At 34.6% G+C, this 18,642-nt stretch overlaps 1 protein-coding gene across 4 annotated transcripts in view; it reads right to left on the bottom strand.

Moving 5' to 3' along the window:
- The window catches only part of wge (BAH domain and coiled-coil containing protein winged eye), a 144,163-nt gene that overhangs the window by 111,082 nt on the left and 14,439 nt on the right, over positions 1-18,642 (bottom strand). For all 4 annotated transcript variants that reach the window (XM_073988249.1, XM_073988269.1, XM_073988239.1 and 1 more), the window contains exon 3: positions 4,165-4,332. In XM_073988249.1, coding sequence (XP_073844350.1) covers positions 4,165-4,332 — 168 coding nt within the window. The remainder of the gene's footprint in view (positions 1-4,164; positions 4,333-18,642) is intronic.

Genomic DNA, 18,642 nt, shown 5'->3' with positions numbered 1-18,642 from the left:
GAATATTTTTAAGAATATTTTTGTAGGTCCAATTAAGGCGTGAATATTTTTAAGAATATTTTTTCATGTCCAAAGAAGGAGGCGTGGATATTTTTAAGAATATTTTTTCATGTCCAAAGGAGGCGATGACATTTTTAAGAATATTTATGTCCAACGGATAAGAATATTTTTTCATATCCAAAGGAGGCGTGGATATTTTTAAGAATATTTTTAATGTCCAAAGGAGGCGTGGATATTTTTAAGAATATCTTTTCATGTCCAAAGGAGGCGTGGATATTTTCAAGAATATTTTTTATGTCCACAGGAGACGTGGATATGTTTAAGAATATCTTTTCATGTCCAAAGGCGGCGTAGATATTTTTAAGAATATTTTTTTATGTCCAAAGGAGGCGTGGATATTTTTAAGAATATCTTTTCATGTCCAAATGCGGCGTGGGTATTTTAAAGAATATTTTTTCATGTCCAAAGGAGGCGTGGATAATTTTAAGAATATTCCTTCATGTTCAAAGGAGGAGTGGATATTTTTAAGGATATTTTTGTAGGCCCAACTAAGGCGTGGATATTTTAAAGAGTATTTTTTCATGTCCAAAGGAGGCGTGGATAATTTTAAGAATATTTCTTCATGTTCAAAGGAAGCGTGGATAATTTTAAGAATATTTCTTTATGTTCAAAGGAGGCGTGGATATTTTTAAGGATATTTTTGTAGGCCCAACTAAGGCGTGGATATTTTAAAGAGTATTTTTTCATGTCCAAAGGAGGCGTGGATAATTTTAAGAATATTTCTTCATGTTCAAAGGAGGCGTGGATATTTTTAAGAATATTTCTTCATGTTCAAAGGAGGCGTGGATATTTTTAAGGATATTTTTGTAGGCCCAACTAAGGCGTGGATATTTTAAAGAGTATTTTTTCATGTCCAAAGGAGGCGTGGATAATTTTAAGAATATTTCTTCATGTTCAAAGGAGGCGTGGATATTTTTAAGGATATTTTTGTAGGCCCAACTAAGGCGTGGATATTTTTAAGGATATTTTTGTAGGCCCAACTAAGGCGTGGATATTTTAAAGAGTATTTTTTCATGTCCAAAGGAGGCGTGGATAATTTTAAGAATATTCCTTCATGTTCAAAGGAGGCGTGGATAATTTTAAGAATATTTCTTCATGTTCAAAGGAGGCGTGGATATTTTTAAGGATATTTTTGTAGGCCCAACTAAGGCGTGAATATTTTAAAGAATATTTTTTCATGTCCAAAGGAGGCGTGGATAATTTTAAGGATATTTCTTCCTGTTCAAAGGAGGCGTGGATATTTTTAAGGATATTTTTGTAGGCCCAACTAAGGCGTGGATATTTTAAAGAATATTTTTTCATGTCCAAAGGAGGCGTGGATAATTTTAAGAATATTTCTTCATGTTCAAAGGAGGCGTGGATATTTTTAAGAATATTTAATCATATCCAAAGAAGACGTGGATATTTTTAAGAATATTTGTTCATGTCCAAAGGAGGCGTGGATAATTTTAAGAATATTTCTTCATGTTCAAAGGAGGCGTGGATTTTTAAGAATATTTAATCATGTCCAAAGAAGACGTGGATATTTTTAAGAATATTTTTTCATGTCCAAAGGAGGCGTGGATAATTTTAAGAATATTTCTTCATGTTCAAAGGAGGCGTGGATTTTTTAAGAATATTTTTGTAGGCCCAACTAAGGCGTGGATATTTTAAAGAATATTTTTTCATGTCCAAAGGAGGCGTGGATAATTTTAAGGATATTTCTTCATGTTCAAAGGAGGCGTGGATATTTTTAAGGATATTTCTTCATGTTCAAAGGAGGCGTGGATATTTTTAAGGATATTTCTTCATGTTCAAAGGAGGCGTGGATATTTTTAAGGATATTTCTTCATGTTCAAAGGAGGCGTGGATATTTTTAAGGATATTTCTTCATGTTCAAAGGAGGCGTGGATATTTTTTTAAGGATATTTTTGTAGGCCTAACTAAGGCGTGGATATTTTAAAGAATATTTTTTCATGTCCAAAGGAGGCGTGGATAATTTTAAGAATATTTCTTCATGTTCAAAGGAGGCGTGGATTTTTTTAAGAATATTTAATCATGTCCAAAGAAGACGTGGATATTTTTAAGAATATTTTTTCATGTCCAAAGGCGGCGTGGATAATTTTAAGAATATTTCTTCGTGTTCAAAGGAGGCGTGGATTTTTTTAAGAATATTTAATCATGTCCAAAGAAGACGTGGATATTTTTAAGAATATTTTTTCATGTCCAAAGGAGGCGTGGATAATTTTAAGAATATTTCTTCATGTTCGAAGTAGGCGTGGATTTTTTTAAGAATATTTAATCATGTCCAAAGAAGACGTGGATATTTTTAAGAATATTTTTTCATGTCCAAAGGAGGCGTGGAAAATTTTAAGAATATTTAATCATGTCCAAAGAAGACGTGGATATTATTAAGAATATTTTTCATGTCCAAAGGAGGCGTGGATATTATTAAGAATATTTCTGCATGTTCAAAGGAGGCGTGGATATTTTTAAGAATATTTTATCATGTCCAAAGAAGACGTGGATACTTTTAAGAATATTTTTTCATGTCCAAAGGAGGCGTGGATAATTTTAGGAATATTTCTTCATGTTCAAAGGAGGCGTGGATATTTTTAAGAATATTTAATCATGTCCAAAGAAGACGTGGATATTTTTAAGAGGGCGTGGATATTTTTAATAATATTTTTCATGTCCAAAGGAGGCATGGATATTTTTAAGATTATTTTTTCAAGTCAAATCAAGGCGTGGATATTTTTAAGATTATTTTTTCAAGTCAAATCAAGGCGTGGATATTTTTAAGATGATTTTTTCAAGTCAAATCAAGGCGTCGATATTTTTAAGAATATTTTTCTAAAGGAGGCGTGAATATTTTTTAAGAATATTTTTCATGTCGAACGGAGGCGTCGATATTTTTAAGAATATTTTTCATGCCCAAAAGAGACGTGGATATTTTTAAGAATATTTTTTTATTTCCAAAGGAGACGAGCATATTTTTAATAATATTTTTCATCTCAAAAGGATATTTTTAAGAAAATTTTTTTATATCCAAAGGAGGCTTGGATATTTTTAAGAATATTTTTTCATGTCCAAAGGAGGCTTGGATATTTTTAAGAATATTTTTTAATGTCCAAAGGAGGCTTGGATATTTTTAAGAATATTTTTTATGCCCAAAGTAGGAGTGGATATTTTTAAGAATATTTTTTCATGTAAAATCAAGGCGTGGATATTTTTAAGATTTTTTTTTTTCAAGTCAAATCAAGTTTCCATCTAAAATTTTTAGGCGTTATCATAAACAATGGACCTAGTTATTCCACTGATAGACCCTGACAACAACAACAATCTGTCTAGTTCCATATAGATCGTTTCACGTTTAGACACTGCAATAATATTCCATATACTCACTGAAGATAAGTCATGAAAATATTCTTTCATATCGACTAACGATTCAATTCATTATTATTAGGAATTTTTGAAACTTTAAAAGTCTTATTTTGCTAAATAAATGGGAGATAATTTATCTTGGGTTCAACTTAAAAATTCCCCACTATGGCATCTTTTGTGGACCAAAAATGTTTTCAAAACATCTACGGCTAAAAATTGTATGACATCAGCAAAGTAAAATGTTTTCACGATAATTTTTTTTGCTCTTCCGCAAAAAATGAAAACAAAATAACAACAAAAAACTAAAGGAGATCATAAAAAAGTAAAAAAGAGATGGAAGAAAAAAAAATAACTCAAACTGGAACCAATAACTATGGGACAAGAGAAGTAGAGGGGAGTGATTGCAAGCAGTTGCATTAGCGCTTAGTAAATGATGCTCCTCTGACTGGCTTTGCTGGCAGGCAGGAAGTCAGGAGCAACTAAGCTTTGCGCACACAAAAAATTGAAATAAAATAAAACAAGTTACTACTTAACGATCGAGAGGAGAGCTTGCAAAGAAGTCGATTTTTTGTGTGACTTTAATATTTCTCTGTTACCACCACACGCTTCTATTACCAGTGGCAGGCAGCCGTACCACTGGCCATCACAGTACCTGGCAGCAGGCACTTGATGGCTCCTTATGTTTATTGGGTGGTTGTTAGAGAGTTTGTTCATTCGTTTGCTTGTTCGTTTCGTACTTACCTAAATCAGCTACTCGTATACCAAAACAATTCATATCCTTATTAAGTTGCTGCGACAAAGGCAATGTTGAGGAACTCGTTAAAGAAGGCGGAGGACCAGGTGGTGGTGGTGCCGTTGTTTCCTGTGGCCGTTTGCGAGCCACTGCAATTCCAATTGGCACAGTATTATCTGCAAGCAAAAACGCAAAACAAAAACAACAATGAGACGGAAAGAATAAATTTAAAATTAAATTGCCAAACAAGTAACAACCTAACGGCTGGTTGGTTGGTTGGTAGGTTGTCTTGCCCCTTCCTTCATTCCTCCTGCGTATTACAGGAGTTGGGGGTTATTTGTTAATAGGACATTTATATGGTAATTATGATAGTATATTTTTATTATTTAGATTTTGGATAAAAATAATTGGCAGATAGATATACATATGAAATTTATATTATATTTGAATAGACAAATTGTAAATTGACAATGAATATTCTTTTAAATATATTTTTAGATCCACAAATGTTAATTTTTCTTAAAGATAATGGATATTTTTAAGAAGGCGTAGATATTTTAAAGAATGTTTCTCAAGTCCCAGTAGAGACGTAGATATTTTTAAGAATAGTTTTTCAAGTCCCATTAGAGGCGTCGATATTTTTAAGAATATTTTTTCAAGTCTCAATAGAGGCGTAGATTTTTTTAAGAATATTTTTTCAAGTGCCAATAGAGGCGAGAATATTTGTAAGAATATATATTTGTTCAAGTGCCAAAAGAGGCGTGAATATTTGTAAGAACATTTTTATTTTATATTTTCAAGTCCCAATAGATGCGTGGATATTTTTAAGAATATATTTTCAAGTCCCAATAGAGGCGTGGATATTTTTAAGAATATATTTTCAAGTCCCAATAGAGGCGTGGATATTTTTAAGAATATATTTTCAAGTCCCAATAGAGGCGTGGATATTTTTAAGAATATATTTTCAAGTCCCAATAGAGGCGTGGATATTTTTAAGAATATATTTTCAAGTCCCAATAGAGGCGTGGATATTTTTAAGAATATATTTTCAAGTCCCTATAGAGGCGTGGATATTTTTAAGAATATAATTTCAAGTCCCAATAGATGCGTGGATATTTTTAAGAATATATTTTCAAGTCCCAATAGAGGCGTGGATATTTTTAAGAATATATTTTCAAGTCCCAATAGAGGCGTGGATATTTTTAAGAATATATTTTCAAATCCGTATAGAGGCGTGGATATTTTTAAGAATATATTTTCAAGTCCCAATAGAGGCGTGGATATTTTTAAGAATATTTTTGTAGGTTCAATCAAGGCGTGAATATGTTTAAGAATATTTTTGTAGGTCCAATCAAGGCGTGAATATGTTTAAGAATATTTTTGTAGGTCCAATCAAGGCGTGAATATGTTTAAGAATATTTTTCAAGTCCCAATAGAGGCGGGGATATTCTTAAGAACATTTTTATAGGTCCAATCAAGGCGTGGATATTTTTAAGATCATTTTTATAGGTCCAATCAAGGCGTGGATATTTTTAAGAATATATTTTCAAGTCCCAATAGAGGCGTGGATATTTTTAAGAATATATTTTCAAGTCCCAATAGAGGCGTGGATATTTTTAAGAATATATTTTCAAGTCCCAATAGAGGCGTGGATATTTTTAAGAATATATTTTCAAGTCCCAATAGAGGCGTGGATATTTTTAAGAATATATTTTCAAGTCCCAATAGAGGCGTGGATATTTTTAAGAATATATTTTCAAGTCCCAATAGAGGCGTGGATATTTTTAAGAATATATTTTCAAGTCCCAATAGAGGCGTGGATATTTTTAAGAATATATTTTTAAGTCCCAATAGAGGCGTGGATATTTTTAAGAATATATTTTCAAGTCCCAATAGAGGCGTGGATATTTTTAAGAATATATTTTCAAGTCCCAATAGAGGCGTGGATATTTTTAAGAATATATTTTCAAGTCCCAATAGAGGCGTGGATATTTTTAAGAATATATTTTCAAGTCCCAATAGAGGCGTGGATATTTTTAAGAATATATTTTCAAGTCCCAATAGAGGCGTGGATATTTTTAAGAATATATTTTCAAGTCCCAATAGAGGCGTGGATATTTTTAAGAATATATTTTCAAGTCCCAATAGAGGCGTGGATATTTTTAAGAATATATTTTCAAGTCCCAATAGAGGCGTTGATATTTTTAAGAATATATTTTCAAGTCCCAATAGAGGCGTGGATATTTTTAAGAATATTTTTGTAGGTCCAATCAAGGCGTGGATATTTTTAAGAAGTAGTGCCAGTTGTATCCCGATCAACAGAACTACGATGCATTATTCAGTGTGAAGTCTGGAAAATCACGGCATGTCAAAAATCGATGTGTACAGTCCAAATTATTTAAATCGTTTCTAAATCAAAATGTATGAGCTTTATGTTAAACTTTAGTTTTGATTCTTCAAAAGTAAGGTCAGAGGTATAATTCTATACGATTATAACATTTATATTTACATAATTGCACAAAATAATGAGCAAATAAATTTTATATAAAATGTACTGTATCTTCAGAAATAGGTGGGGTAACGCCCACCAATTTATGTTATGTCTTAGTTTTGACTTATACTTTAATTCTATGTTTTTAAAGTAACTACTAATGCGAGGAAAAAAGTTCGGGGCCGAAAGGGTTAAAAATATTTTTGTAGGTCCAATCAAGGCGCGGACATTTTTAAAAATATTCTTGTAGGTCCTATCAAGGCGTGGATATTTTTAAGAATATTTTTGTAGGTCCTATCAAGGCGTGGATATTTATAAGAATATTTTTGTAGGTCCTATCAAGGCGTGGATATTTATAAGAATATTTTTGTAGGTCCTATCAAGGCGTGGATATTTATAAGAATATTTTTTGTGGGTCCATTGAAGGCGTAGATAATTTTAAGAATATTTTTTAGGTGCAATCAAGGCGTGGATATTTTCAAGAATATTTTTTGTTGGTCCAATCAAGGCGTAGATATTTTCAAGAATATTTTTTAGGTGCAATCAACGCATGGAATTTTTTAACAATATTTTTGTAGGTCCAATCAAGGCGTGCATATTTTTAACAATATTTTTGTAGGTCCAATCAAGGCGTGCATATTTTTAACAATATTTTTGTAGGTCCAATCAAGGCGTGCATATTTTTAACAATATTTTTGTGCGTGCATATTTTTTAAAATATTTTTGTAGGTCCAATCAAGGCGTGCATATTTTTTATAATATTTTTGTAGGTCCAATCAAGGCGTACATATTTTTAGGAATATTTTTGTATTTTTTGTTCATTGGACTCCATCTGACTCGTCTCCATCTCCTGCTCATCTATAAGGACTTCCTCCGGCTGGTCGTTATTTTTTACAATTTCTCTCTAAATAATATAAACCCTTTCCGTACTCCACTTCATAAATCACTTCTAATGAACGGTAGGGAGTAGCTAAAAAATGTAAGTGAGCAAAAGAAACACAATTGTAGTCATCCTTGTAATCGACATAACAATTATCGTCATCGTTATTATTATCTTGTCTCTTCGAATTCATTTAATTTCTATTTTGCCGTGACTTCTGTTTTTCGGTTAACTACGTACTTCATTTTTTCTTCCTTCTATGTTTTTTACATCGTAATACAAGTTCTTAAAGTGGTTGTTGTTAAGTGTCCACTTTCGTTTGCTGCCGTATGTCGTTCTCCTTTTTATCCTGAATATGCTTCTAAAGATATCTGGAGGACCAGCAGAAAAAATATATTAAATTTTAATAACCTTTTCCTCCTTGTCGAACTCTACCTCCTCCCAATTCACAGTCTCTCACCAAACTTTAGTGTTGCCATCCATTTTGGACAAAATAAACGAATAAGGATTCAGCGATGGATTTTTCAAAATTTCCCTTCCAGGACCTTGGGTTGTGGTTCGCAAATTCATCTACAAATTTGCTTGGACATAGATTTTCAATAAATATCCGGCTTAACTCTAGTTTAGTAAAAACTCTCCGATTTTTTGAAACTTTTTCCAGAGGTAGATATTGTTGCGCTGATCACGGAAATGTATAATTTTCTTGGGGGACGGACCCGGTTATTGGACCCGAAAGTCCGGGTACAAAACCCGTGTTGGACCCGGCACTACTGAACCGATTGCTATGGGTATCATTTGGATTTTGGGTATCATTGGAAAGCTTATGGAAATACGTATCCAACAAGTGGTCATATGATGAGGTTATTTCCAGATGGTCAGGTGATATAAACCAAAAACTGATTTTTGGACCCTGATTTTTTCATAAAACCCTCAAAAAGTCGAAAATGGGCCCATTATGGGTGCCCGCTTAATGTATGTCAGATTATAGCTCTCACTTTAACCTTTCCAAAATGGTGCTATATGTTGTGTTCTGGATCCAGAGATATGGCTCTTAGAATCTCGAAACCCCGGTTTCTCCAAGTGGCTATTTATAGAAAACAATTATAATTTAAAAAAACATTTTGTTCCCGTTCTCGAGATTTGCACCTGTCCATAGGAGAAAGTCTTAAATCCCCGGCCAAAGGCCGGCTACTTAAAGAAAAATTTATAATTTAAAAGAAAATTTTGTTTCCGTTCCCGAGATTTGCGCTTGTCCATAGGAGAAAGTCTTAAAGGCCGGCTATTTAAATAGAAATTATAAGTTAAAAGAAAATGTTGTTCAATTAAGAAATTTAAAATTTCCCATAGACCCCTATAATCTAAAGAAATGAGCCCTACAGAACCGAGGTCTGAAGATTCTAAGGGCCATATCTATGGATCCAGAAAATGTATTACAACATATAGAACCATTTTGGAAAGGTTGAAGTGCGAGCTATAATCTGACATACATTAAGCGTGCTCCCATAATGGACCCATTTTCGACTTTTTTTAGGGTTTTATAGAAAAATCCGAGTCCAAAAATCAGTTTTTGGGTTATATCACCTGACCACCTGAAAATAACCCCATCATAGGACCACTTGTTGGATAGGTATTTCCATAAGCTTTCCAATGTAGCAATCGGTTCGGTAGAGCCGGGTCTAACCCGGGTTTTGTACCCGGATTTTCGGGTCCAATAACCGGGTAACCGGGTCCGTACCCCAAGAAAATTATTCATTTCCGTGATCAGCGCAACAATATCTACCTCTGGAAAAAATTTCAAAAAAAATCGGAGAGTTTTTACTAAACTAGAGTTGTTCCAAAATGGGCCTCCCAAACGACCAAAACTAAATCATAAAATATCAAAAAAAACGTTGGTAATTTTTGCCTGCAAAAATACCAAAAGAGAAGGCCTTAAATAATTACTTAAAGTCTTTGGGTATTTTTCTCTAAATTTCATTTTGTGCAAAAAACGTTTTTTTCTTATTTTTGTCATGCCTTTCCTTTACATGGAAAATATTCAGCTACAACGAAAACAACAACACCAATAAAAAACAAGTGCATTTTAAGTTGAATTGCCGCCGGCAATATGCTCTTATGTGAATAATTTTACTTCTGCTGCTTTTGTTGTTGCTCCGTTTTGGCCAAGTAAACATTGAGTGGTGGAGTGCTGGAGAAGAGGTAACAAACAAGAAGAAGAATAGCAACAACAATCATAGACTTTATACCAGCGAACATACACACACAAGCAAAATGAACAACATGACAAAAATGTTCATTGGTTGTGTGGCACATTACGATAGGGGCGCAGCAAACAATCTTTGAACTGGGGGAGGAGGGGTAGAGATGGCAAAAAAAAAAACACAGCCGCCAATGTAGTTGTTATCATATCCATATCGTGGAAAAGTCACAAAATGTAGAACCAAAACGAAATGGGGTGGCGGGAAGGCAAACACACACAATACGGCTGGCTCCCAGTAAGTGTGGCCAAAGGCGTGAGGGGTATATAGATGTGAACACAAAAATCGACGTCACGAAATTTTGCCATTATTTTTATACCCTCCACCATAGGATGGGGGTATATTAAGTTTTTTCACTACTTTTGTAACTACTCGAAATAATCATTGTAGACCCCACAAAGTATATATATTCTTGATCAGCGTGCAATTCTACATCGATATAACCATGTCCGTCCGTCTGTCCGTCTGTCTGTCTGTCCGTCTGTCCGTCTGTGGAAATCACTCTAGCGTCCGAACGGATTGACGTAGGTTGATGAAATTTTGGGAAAATATGTTATATCTACGTAGGACTTTTGGTATTGAAAGCGAGCTATGTAGGTCCACGCTTTCGTATAGCCCCCATACAAAATGACGCGTGACGCGTCGTCGTTTTAAGGAATTTTTAAGATATTTGGCCCATTTTACCACCGAATTGGTTGTAATTTGGTACTTTGTGTCTCCAGAGGCCAAAAAATATTCCTACCAAAGTTGGGTTATATAGGTCCACGTTTTGATATAGCCCCCATATAAGGCCCCATATAAAGTACGCGTCATTTTAATATATTTTGAATGTATTAGACCCATTTAACCACAGAATTGGTTGTAATTTGGTATTTGGTGTCTTCAGAGGCCAGAAAACATTCCTACCAAAGTTGGGTTATATAGGTCTACGTTTTGGTATAGTCCCCACATAAGACCCCTTATAAAGTACGCGTCATTTTAATATATTTTGAATGTATTAGACCCATTTGACCAAAGAATCGGTTGTAACTTTGTATTTTGTGTTTCCAGAGGCTAAGAAACATTTCTACCATAAAATGTTTATATAGGTCCCCGTGTTGATATAGCCCCCATAATACAATATCTCCCGATTTTCGATATTTTGAACGTTTTAGCCTCATTATCACACCGATATGGCTGAAATTTGGTATTTAGTCTTCTTTAGGCGTATAAAACGTTCCCCCAGAAATTTGTAGGTATAGGTCCACGCCATCATATAGCCCCCATAGAACGGTACCTTCCGAATTTCGGAATTTTGAAGGTTGTGGCCACATTAATCCACCGAAATGGCTGAAATTTGTGGTGGAGGGTATAAAAAGTTCGGCCCGACCGAACTTAACGCTTTTCTTACTTGTTTCTGTTGCTTTTTCTCCCTGTGTCTTTTTTGTTTTTTTTTTTTTTCTACCAACAACAACTCATAGCGTTACAAATTCACTGATTTTTATCAGATGAAAAGCAAAATTACGTAGCCAAAGCAAAAAAAAAAACAAGCAAAGAAACAGAAAAAATTTAAACCTACCGCAACCCGGTGCCTTTTACTTGGAAAGAAACTAATTATGAATTCATACAAGTCTCCCCAGTCTTTGTTGTGAAAATCGACCAGAAATCTACGGCATGGTTTTGTGCAAAAATTACGCCAATTGCACAATCTTGCCATGCAAACCAAAAGTCCACTAACTATGCCGTTAGAATGCTAAATAATGCCAGCAAAAGAAGAAGAAGAGCTTTGGCGGTTAGACTTGGAAAGTGGATTTTAACATTTAACAAACTGTTTTTTAATAATATTTTTTGAAGTCCAATTGAGGATATTTTTAGTTATATTTTTCACAGCCAATATAGGCGTGGATATTTTCAAGAATTTTTGTTTTTCACGACTAATATAGGCGTGGATATTTTTAAGAATACTTTTTCACGGCCAATCGAGGCGTAGATATTTTTAAGAATATTTTTTCATCTCCAATATAGTCATAAATATTTTTAAGAATATTTTTTCACGACCAATATAAGCGTGGATATTTTTAAGAATATTTTTTCACGACCAATATGGGCGCGGATATTTTTAAGAATATTTTTTCTTGGCCAATCTAGGCGTGGATATTTTTAAGAATATTTTTTCTTGGCCAATCTAGGCGTGGATATTTTTAAGAATATTTTTTAATGACCAATCTTGGCGTGGATATTTTTAAGAATATTTTTTCATGACCAATCTTGGCGTGGATATTTTTAAGAATACTTCTTCATGACCAATCTTGGCGTGGATATTTTTAAGAATATTTTTTCATGACCAATCTTGGCGTGGATATTTTTAAGAATATTTTTTCATGAACAATCTTGGCGTGGATATTTTTAAGAATATTTTTTCATGACCAATCTTGGCGTGGATATTTTTAAGAATATTTTTTCATGACCAATCTTGGCGTGGATATTTTTAAGAATATTTTTTCATAACCAATCTTGGCGTGGATATTTTTAAGAATATTTTTTCATGACCAATCTTGGCGTGGATATTTTTAAGAATATTTTCTCATGACCAATCTTGGCGTGGATATTGTTAAGAATATTTTTTCATGACCAATCTTGGCGTGGATATTTTTAAGAATATTTTTTCATGACCAATCTTGGCGTGGATATTTTTAAGAATATTTTTTCATGACCAATCTTGGCGTGGATATTTTTAAGAATATTTTTTCATGACCAATCTTGGCGTGGATATTTTTAAGAATATTTTTTCATAACCAATCTTGGCGTGGATATTTTTAAGAATATTTTTTCATGACCAATCTTGGCGTGGATATTTTTAAGAATATTTTTTCATGACCAATCTTGGCGTGGATATTTTTAAGAATATTTTTTCATGAACAATCTTGGCGTGGATATTTTTAAGAATATTTTTTCATGACCAATCTAGGCGTGGATATTTTTAAGAATATTTTTTCATGACCAATCTTGGCGTGGATATTTTTAAGAATATTTTTTCATGACCAATCTTGGCGTGGATATTTTTAAGAATATTTTTTCATGACCAATCTTGGCGTGGATACTTTTAAGAATATTTTTTCATGATCAATCTTGGCGTGGATATTTTTAAGAATATTTTTTCATGACAAATATATATTATTTTTTTCATCTCCAATATAGTCATAAATATTTTTAAGAATATTTTTTAATCTCCAATATAGTCACAAATATTTTTAAGAATATTTTTTCACCACCAATATAGGCGTGGATATTTTTCAGAATATTTTTGCACGACCAATATAGGTGGATATTTTTAAGAATATTTTTTTCATCTCCAATATAGCCATAAATATTTTTAAGAATATTTTTTCACCACCAATATAGGCGTGGAAGTTTTTAAGAATCTCACATTAAACCTCAAACGTCACAAATATTTTTAAGAATATTTTTTCATTTGCAATATAGTCAAATATTTGTAAGAATATTTTTAACGACCAATATAGGCCTGGATATTTTTCACCGCCAATATAGGCTTGGATATGTTTAAGAATATTTTTTCACGACCAATATAGGCCTGGATATTTTTAAGAATATTTTTCACCGCCAATATAGGCGTGGAAATTTTTAAGAATATTTTTTCACGACCAGAATAGGCGTGGATATTTTTAAGAATATTTTTTCACGACCAATATAGGCGTGGATATTTTTAAGAATATTTTTTTCATCTCCAATATTGTCATAAATATTTTTAAGAATATTTTTTCACAAAGAATGTTTTTCGCGACCTATATAGGTGCGGATTTTTTTAAGAATATTTGTTTCATCTAAATAAATATTTTTAAGAATATTTTTTTCATCTGTAATATAGTCATAAATATTTTTAGGAATATTTTTTCACGACCAATATAGGCGTGGATATTTTTAAGAATATTTTTTCATGACCAATATAGGCGTGGATATTTTTAAGAATATTTTTTCATGACCAATATAGGCGTGGATATTTTTAAGAATATTTTTTTTTCATCTCCAATATAGTCATAAATATGTTTAAGAATATTTTTTCACAAAGAATGTTTTTTCACGACCTATATAGGAGTGGATTTTTTAAGAATATTTGTTTCATATCCAATATAGTCATAAATATTTTTAAGAATATTTGTTTCATATCCAATATAGCCACAAATATTTTTAAGAATATTTTTTCACGACCAATATATATATGTGGATATTTTTAAGATTTTTTTTTCATCTCCAATATAGCCATAAATATTTTTAAGAAAATTTTTTTCATCTCCAATATAGCCATAAATATTTTTAAGAATATTTTTTCAAGTCCAATGAAGGCTTGGATATTTTTAAGAATATTTTTTCACGGCCAATATAGGCGTGGATATTTTTAAGAATATTTTTTCAAGTTCAATAAATGCTTGGAAATTTTTAACAACATCAAAGTCTCCCTCCGGCTCGTCAGTAAATGCAACCTGCGGCTCCTCTATGAAGACCCCTCATGCAAATGTATTAATGCAATGCAAAATAATATCCAAAATTGTCACTAAACACCAGCTGATAATAACTTTCATATTTCTATTAAAATTAAAACAAAGTTCCGTGTCCACCATCGAAATTATTATCTTGTTGTTAGGGAAACGGATGACCACCATCCGTTTAAATAGCGGTATTTACTTGTTGTTGGGTTCCAGTCAATATATTGCATATTCCTTTTTTTTTGTTGCCCTCATAAGAGTTTTAGTAAGCAGCGTAAAGAAATTCTCTTGCCTGTTAATTTGTGAGCAATTTGGAAAATTAACCAGCATAAAAATGTAACAAATTTCAATGAACATTATTTTGCACTTTTATCATTGACCCCCCTCTTCCATTCTCTTCCTCTAAAGATTCGGTGGCATGGTGGAATACATTTTGCAATAAGCAAATTAAGTTTCGCATATTTTTTTAAGGGGTAATTGTTGTTTTTCGTTTGCAGTTATTGAATGTTTTGTGTCTTTGTGTATTCCATTATAATTGGAATTTAGCTAGAATGGTGGAATGAACGAATGAAGTTAAACCATGATCATTGACAAATTACCATGAAGTGTGGTGTTTTGAGAGCTAATGAAGTTTCAAGAATACTTTTGAAAGGATCCACAGGGCAGACAATGCAGGGGACTTTTTATACAAATTATTTCAATGAAATGAAAATGAAGATACATTCGAGGATTTTATAAAGTGTTTGTGGTAGGCTGGTTGGCGTGAGGGAAGAAAGAAACCAAGTAACGGTATTGATCGGCTTTAACATGGCAAAGTCCAGGGTTTACCTTGGTTCCTCATCCATCTCAAGTGGACTCCCCATGGTGACTCCTGGAGAACTGCCTGTAACACCCATTAAAAATAGCGAGCTAACATCGAGCTAAGAGCGGTAAAACTTGAATTGGATGACGAGTTAGTAGCTCAACCCTATAAAAAGCATTCTTCTATGATAAAAAATAAATACAAATCCCTCTAAAGTTTCGTCCCCGCGAAAGTTTTAAGGATCATGATATGCGAATCTGTGCCTGGAACATCCAGACTCTTTGCAGAGTATGTGAAGTTTGCGTACTGGCGTATGTACACACTTGAAAGTGTACAAAGCTGATATTATCGCCTTACTGAAATTGCGAGGGAATTGGGCCATCACAAACGATTCACACGGTTGGATGGGAGAATTGCCACAATCCTTATAAAAGGATTATTTTTTTAACATAAGTCTGTCTCATCTGTGCCCTCAGAGCGAAGAACAGCATTAAACACATGGTAGTGAGCAGCATGTCATTTTGTGATAGACGGATGGCATTCATTTACTTTGTTAGATGTCCCGCCGATTCGAGGAGCAAACATCGATTCAGACCATTTATATCCAAAAACAAAACGCCAATAGGGAGTTTCGGAAGTACAACTTTTCTAGCCCAAAGTTAAGCAACTTCCTCGACTTCTTAAGTAATTCTCTCCAGACCTGTCAGTGGCAAATGTGATGACAAATCCATCGTTCCTCTGAAAGGAGTTGAGAATTCTCCATTTTTCCATCTGAAGCCCAACGATCTGTTTCTCGGCTAACTTTAATTTTCGTCCCATCTCCATTGAATGAGGAGGGACCCATACTGAAGTCACCATCCCACATGGTATATCATTGAAAGGTACAACTGACAGTTTGCCAACTTCTCAAAGCGAGCCAATCTCATTAACTGTTTCAAGAAGAAAATCTGCTGATTTCTTGTTCTCACAGCTAATCACCTTGGCTCCCTTGTTAATAACAGCACGATCAAGCCGTACATTTGTCTGGTGTGGTTGACCAGATCCGAAATGAGAATGTCCCTAAGATGACCTTCCACCAACAACCAATGAAAATCGCTGATGCGTCCATTGGGATCAGCCTTGTCGATGATTTCTAGTCGAATGTTATCCGGGACAATACGTCGAACAGTATTGTCAACATGTATCGGGTTAGACGACGAGCATGGATTCTGCAATGAGCTGAGCTTTGCGTTATCCCTGTTCGACTTCGCATACGTACAAGGTTACGAAGAAGATGCACTTATTGAAGAGATTTCCACCAAGGAACACATGGTGGAGTGTCGGGCTGCTACCGACGAGAAGAATGCGGCGAATAGGACACTAGATAGGTATCAGAAAAAGGGGAAATGGAAAAGCAGAAGTGCGAAAAAGTCGAGATTTAAAGGAGCGAGAATGAAGTCCTAAAATTCTACCAGGGAGTGAAACATCAAACTGGTGCAGGTACGTGCTGTTGTTGAGACAAACAAGGTAGCCTGGTAACAGATCCAGATAGTGTGCTCAGGATATTGAAAATAACACTTTTTCAAGTGATCTTCTCACTAACCTTCCTCGTCCCCGAAGCATAAGATGCAGTCGATTGGACCGGCAGTAACATTGTCAGCTTCTTCGCAACGGGAGGCTGTTCCTCGGAGGACCTCACGACCTATTTACAACCATTGGTTTGTGATTTTGTATTGGTCGACGGAGGACTGGCGACCTTTGAGCAGTTGACGCTGCCACAAACTCATCATTGCTCCACCTGCTCGTGTTCACACCTAAGTCAGGTGGTTTTCCTTTGCTCATCAGCTGACTTACTTTCATCACACACTTTTGTTTTAGAGTTAAGGCAGCTGAGGAATCAAATGAAACCTTACCAGAGGACTTGGACACTTTCTTGGCTTCTTCTTAGCCTTTTTTTGTAGACACCGACTATGCCGCTTTGTCGAAAAAAAATCCGTCGTCACTTCCTTAGGGGACTGGAGGATTCTCCCGTTCTTAGGATGGGAATTTCGCAAACAAGCTGTTACCTCTTTGTTGCTTAAGAAGTTTCTTTCGAACTTCCTCACGAACTTGAAGTTAGGTCTTATCAGCTGAAATTTCCTTACGCTGATGGTGCTTGATTTTTTTTGTAGCAATTGTAGTAATTTTCTGCTCTTTGGTATGCTTTCTTATTCTTTATTCATTGGCTTTGGCATTTTTGAGGTCAGTGAATACACCGCCTTATTGATGGATGTTTCACTCTTGTCCCTAGTATTTTTTACCTGAGAAGCAGAGGTTTGTCGGAGTTTTCCGACGCTAAAACGTCCGACCCAGTGGGACAAGTAGTTTCAGCAACTTTACTAGCGGATTGGGGCTCAGTAACATGACTAGAGGTTTGGACATGGACCACTTTCATGACCATGGCTTCATCCTCTTCAGTTAGCGATAAATAAATATCCAAATATCATCAGGGATGCTGTCCTCCTTGAGAGTTGGAGGGATAGGTAGATGGTTTGCGGTATCAGTGAATCATTCGTCTTATTGATGGATGTTTCACTCTTGCCCCTATACTTCTCGAATATTATTTGTCTGAGAAGCAAGGGTTTGACGAATTTGTTCGACACTAAAACATCCGGCCCAATGGGACAAGTGGTTTCAGCAACTTTACTAGCGGATTGGGTCTCATTATCATGACTAGAGGTTGGGACATATACTACTGTCATGACCATGGCTTCATCCTCTTCAGTTAGCGCTAAATACCCCCAAATATCATCAGGGATGCTATCGACCTTGAGAGTTGGAGATATACTTTCCTCGATTAGGATGTTACTTCGCATCCTAATGCTATGTCTGTTTAGGCGGTCCAGTTCCAAAGTGTCATCTCTGCCTTAAGCTACAGTTTGTTTCTTTGCAATACCAGAATTTGAGCTGTTGGTGACGGGTGATGGCCAGGGATAGATTGATGCACGTGTAGATGTGAAGTCTGATGGTGCCAAGGCATCCATCCACAGGTACATACATCAGTCGAAGGTTTATTTTTGGGTTTTGATATACGTTGGGATATACGTTCGTATATCCATGAGATATTCATTAATTAAGGAACTGATACTCCTTGAGTCGCCCAGGTATCAACGAGGGGGCTCTGTTAAAATGCAGTGGGTAGCCCACTGCAAACCTTGAGGAAACTTATAGGCACATTTTCTCTTAAGTGGATCTTATTTAGGAAAATAGATCACCAACTGATTCTATATGTCGCTCGTCGCAGAGATGCATTGTGGAATAATCATTTCACCACATTGGCTCGCGACAATCCCTGCTCGTTTTTCATCCGGCTTTGGCGGAGACGTGTGCACTAACCAGCCAGACGAACTGAATTCTCTTAAATAGATTTCTTTCCAACATACGAGTATGTATCTGGAGTCCAAGACCATTATTTTTGCGAAGCACATTTTTTCGTTCGTTACCCAAAAGTTGGCCTAAACTTTAGTCAACGAACCGACGTTTTATGCTAATAATCCACATTTGCTGTAATTTAATTTTTATAAAATATTCCGCTAATTAAAAATTATCATCATTTATA

This window comes from Musca autumnalis, unplaced genomic scaffold (assembly GCF_047663935.1).
Source record: "Musca autumnalis isolate F117 unplaced genomic scaffold, ASM4766393v1 scaffold_1, whole genome shotgun sequence".
Lineage (NCBI taxonomy): Eukaryota > Metazoa > Arthropoda > Insecta > Diptera > Muscidae > Musca > Musca autumnalis.
This window is presented reverse-complemented; position numbering and strand designations above follow the sequence as displayed.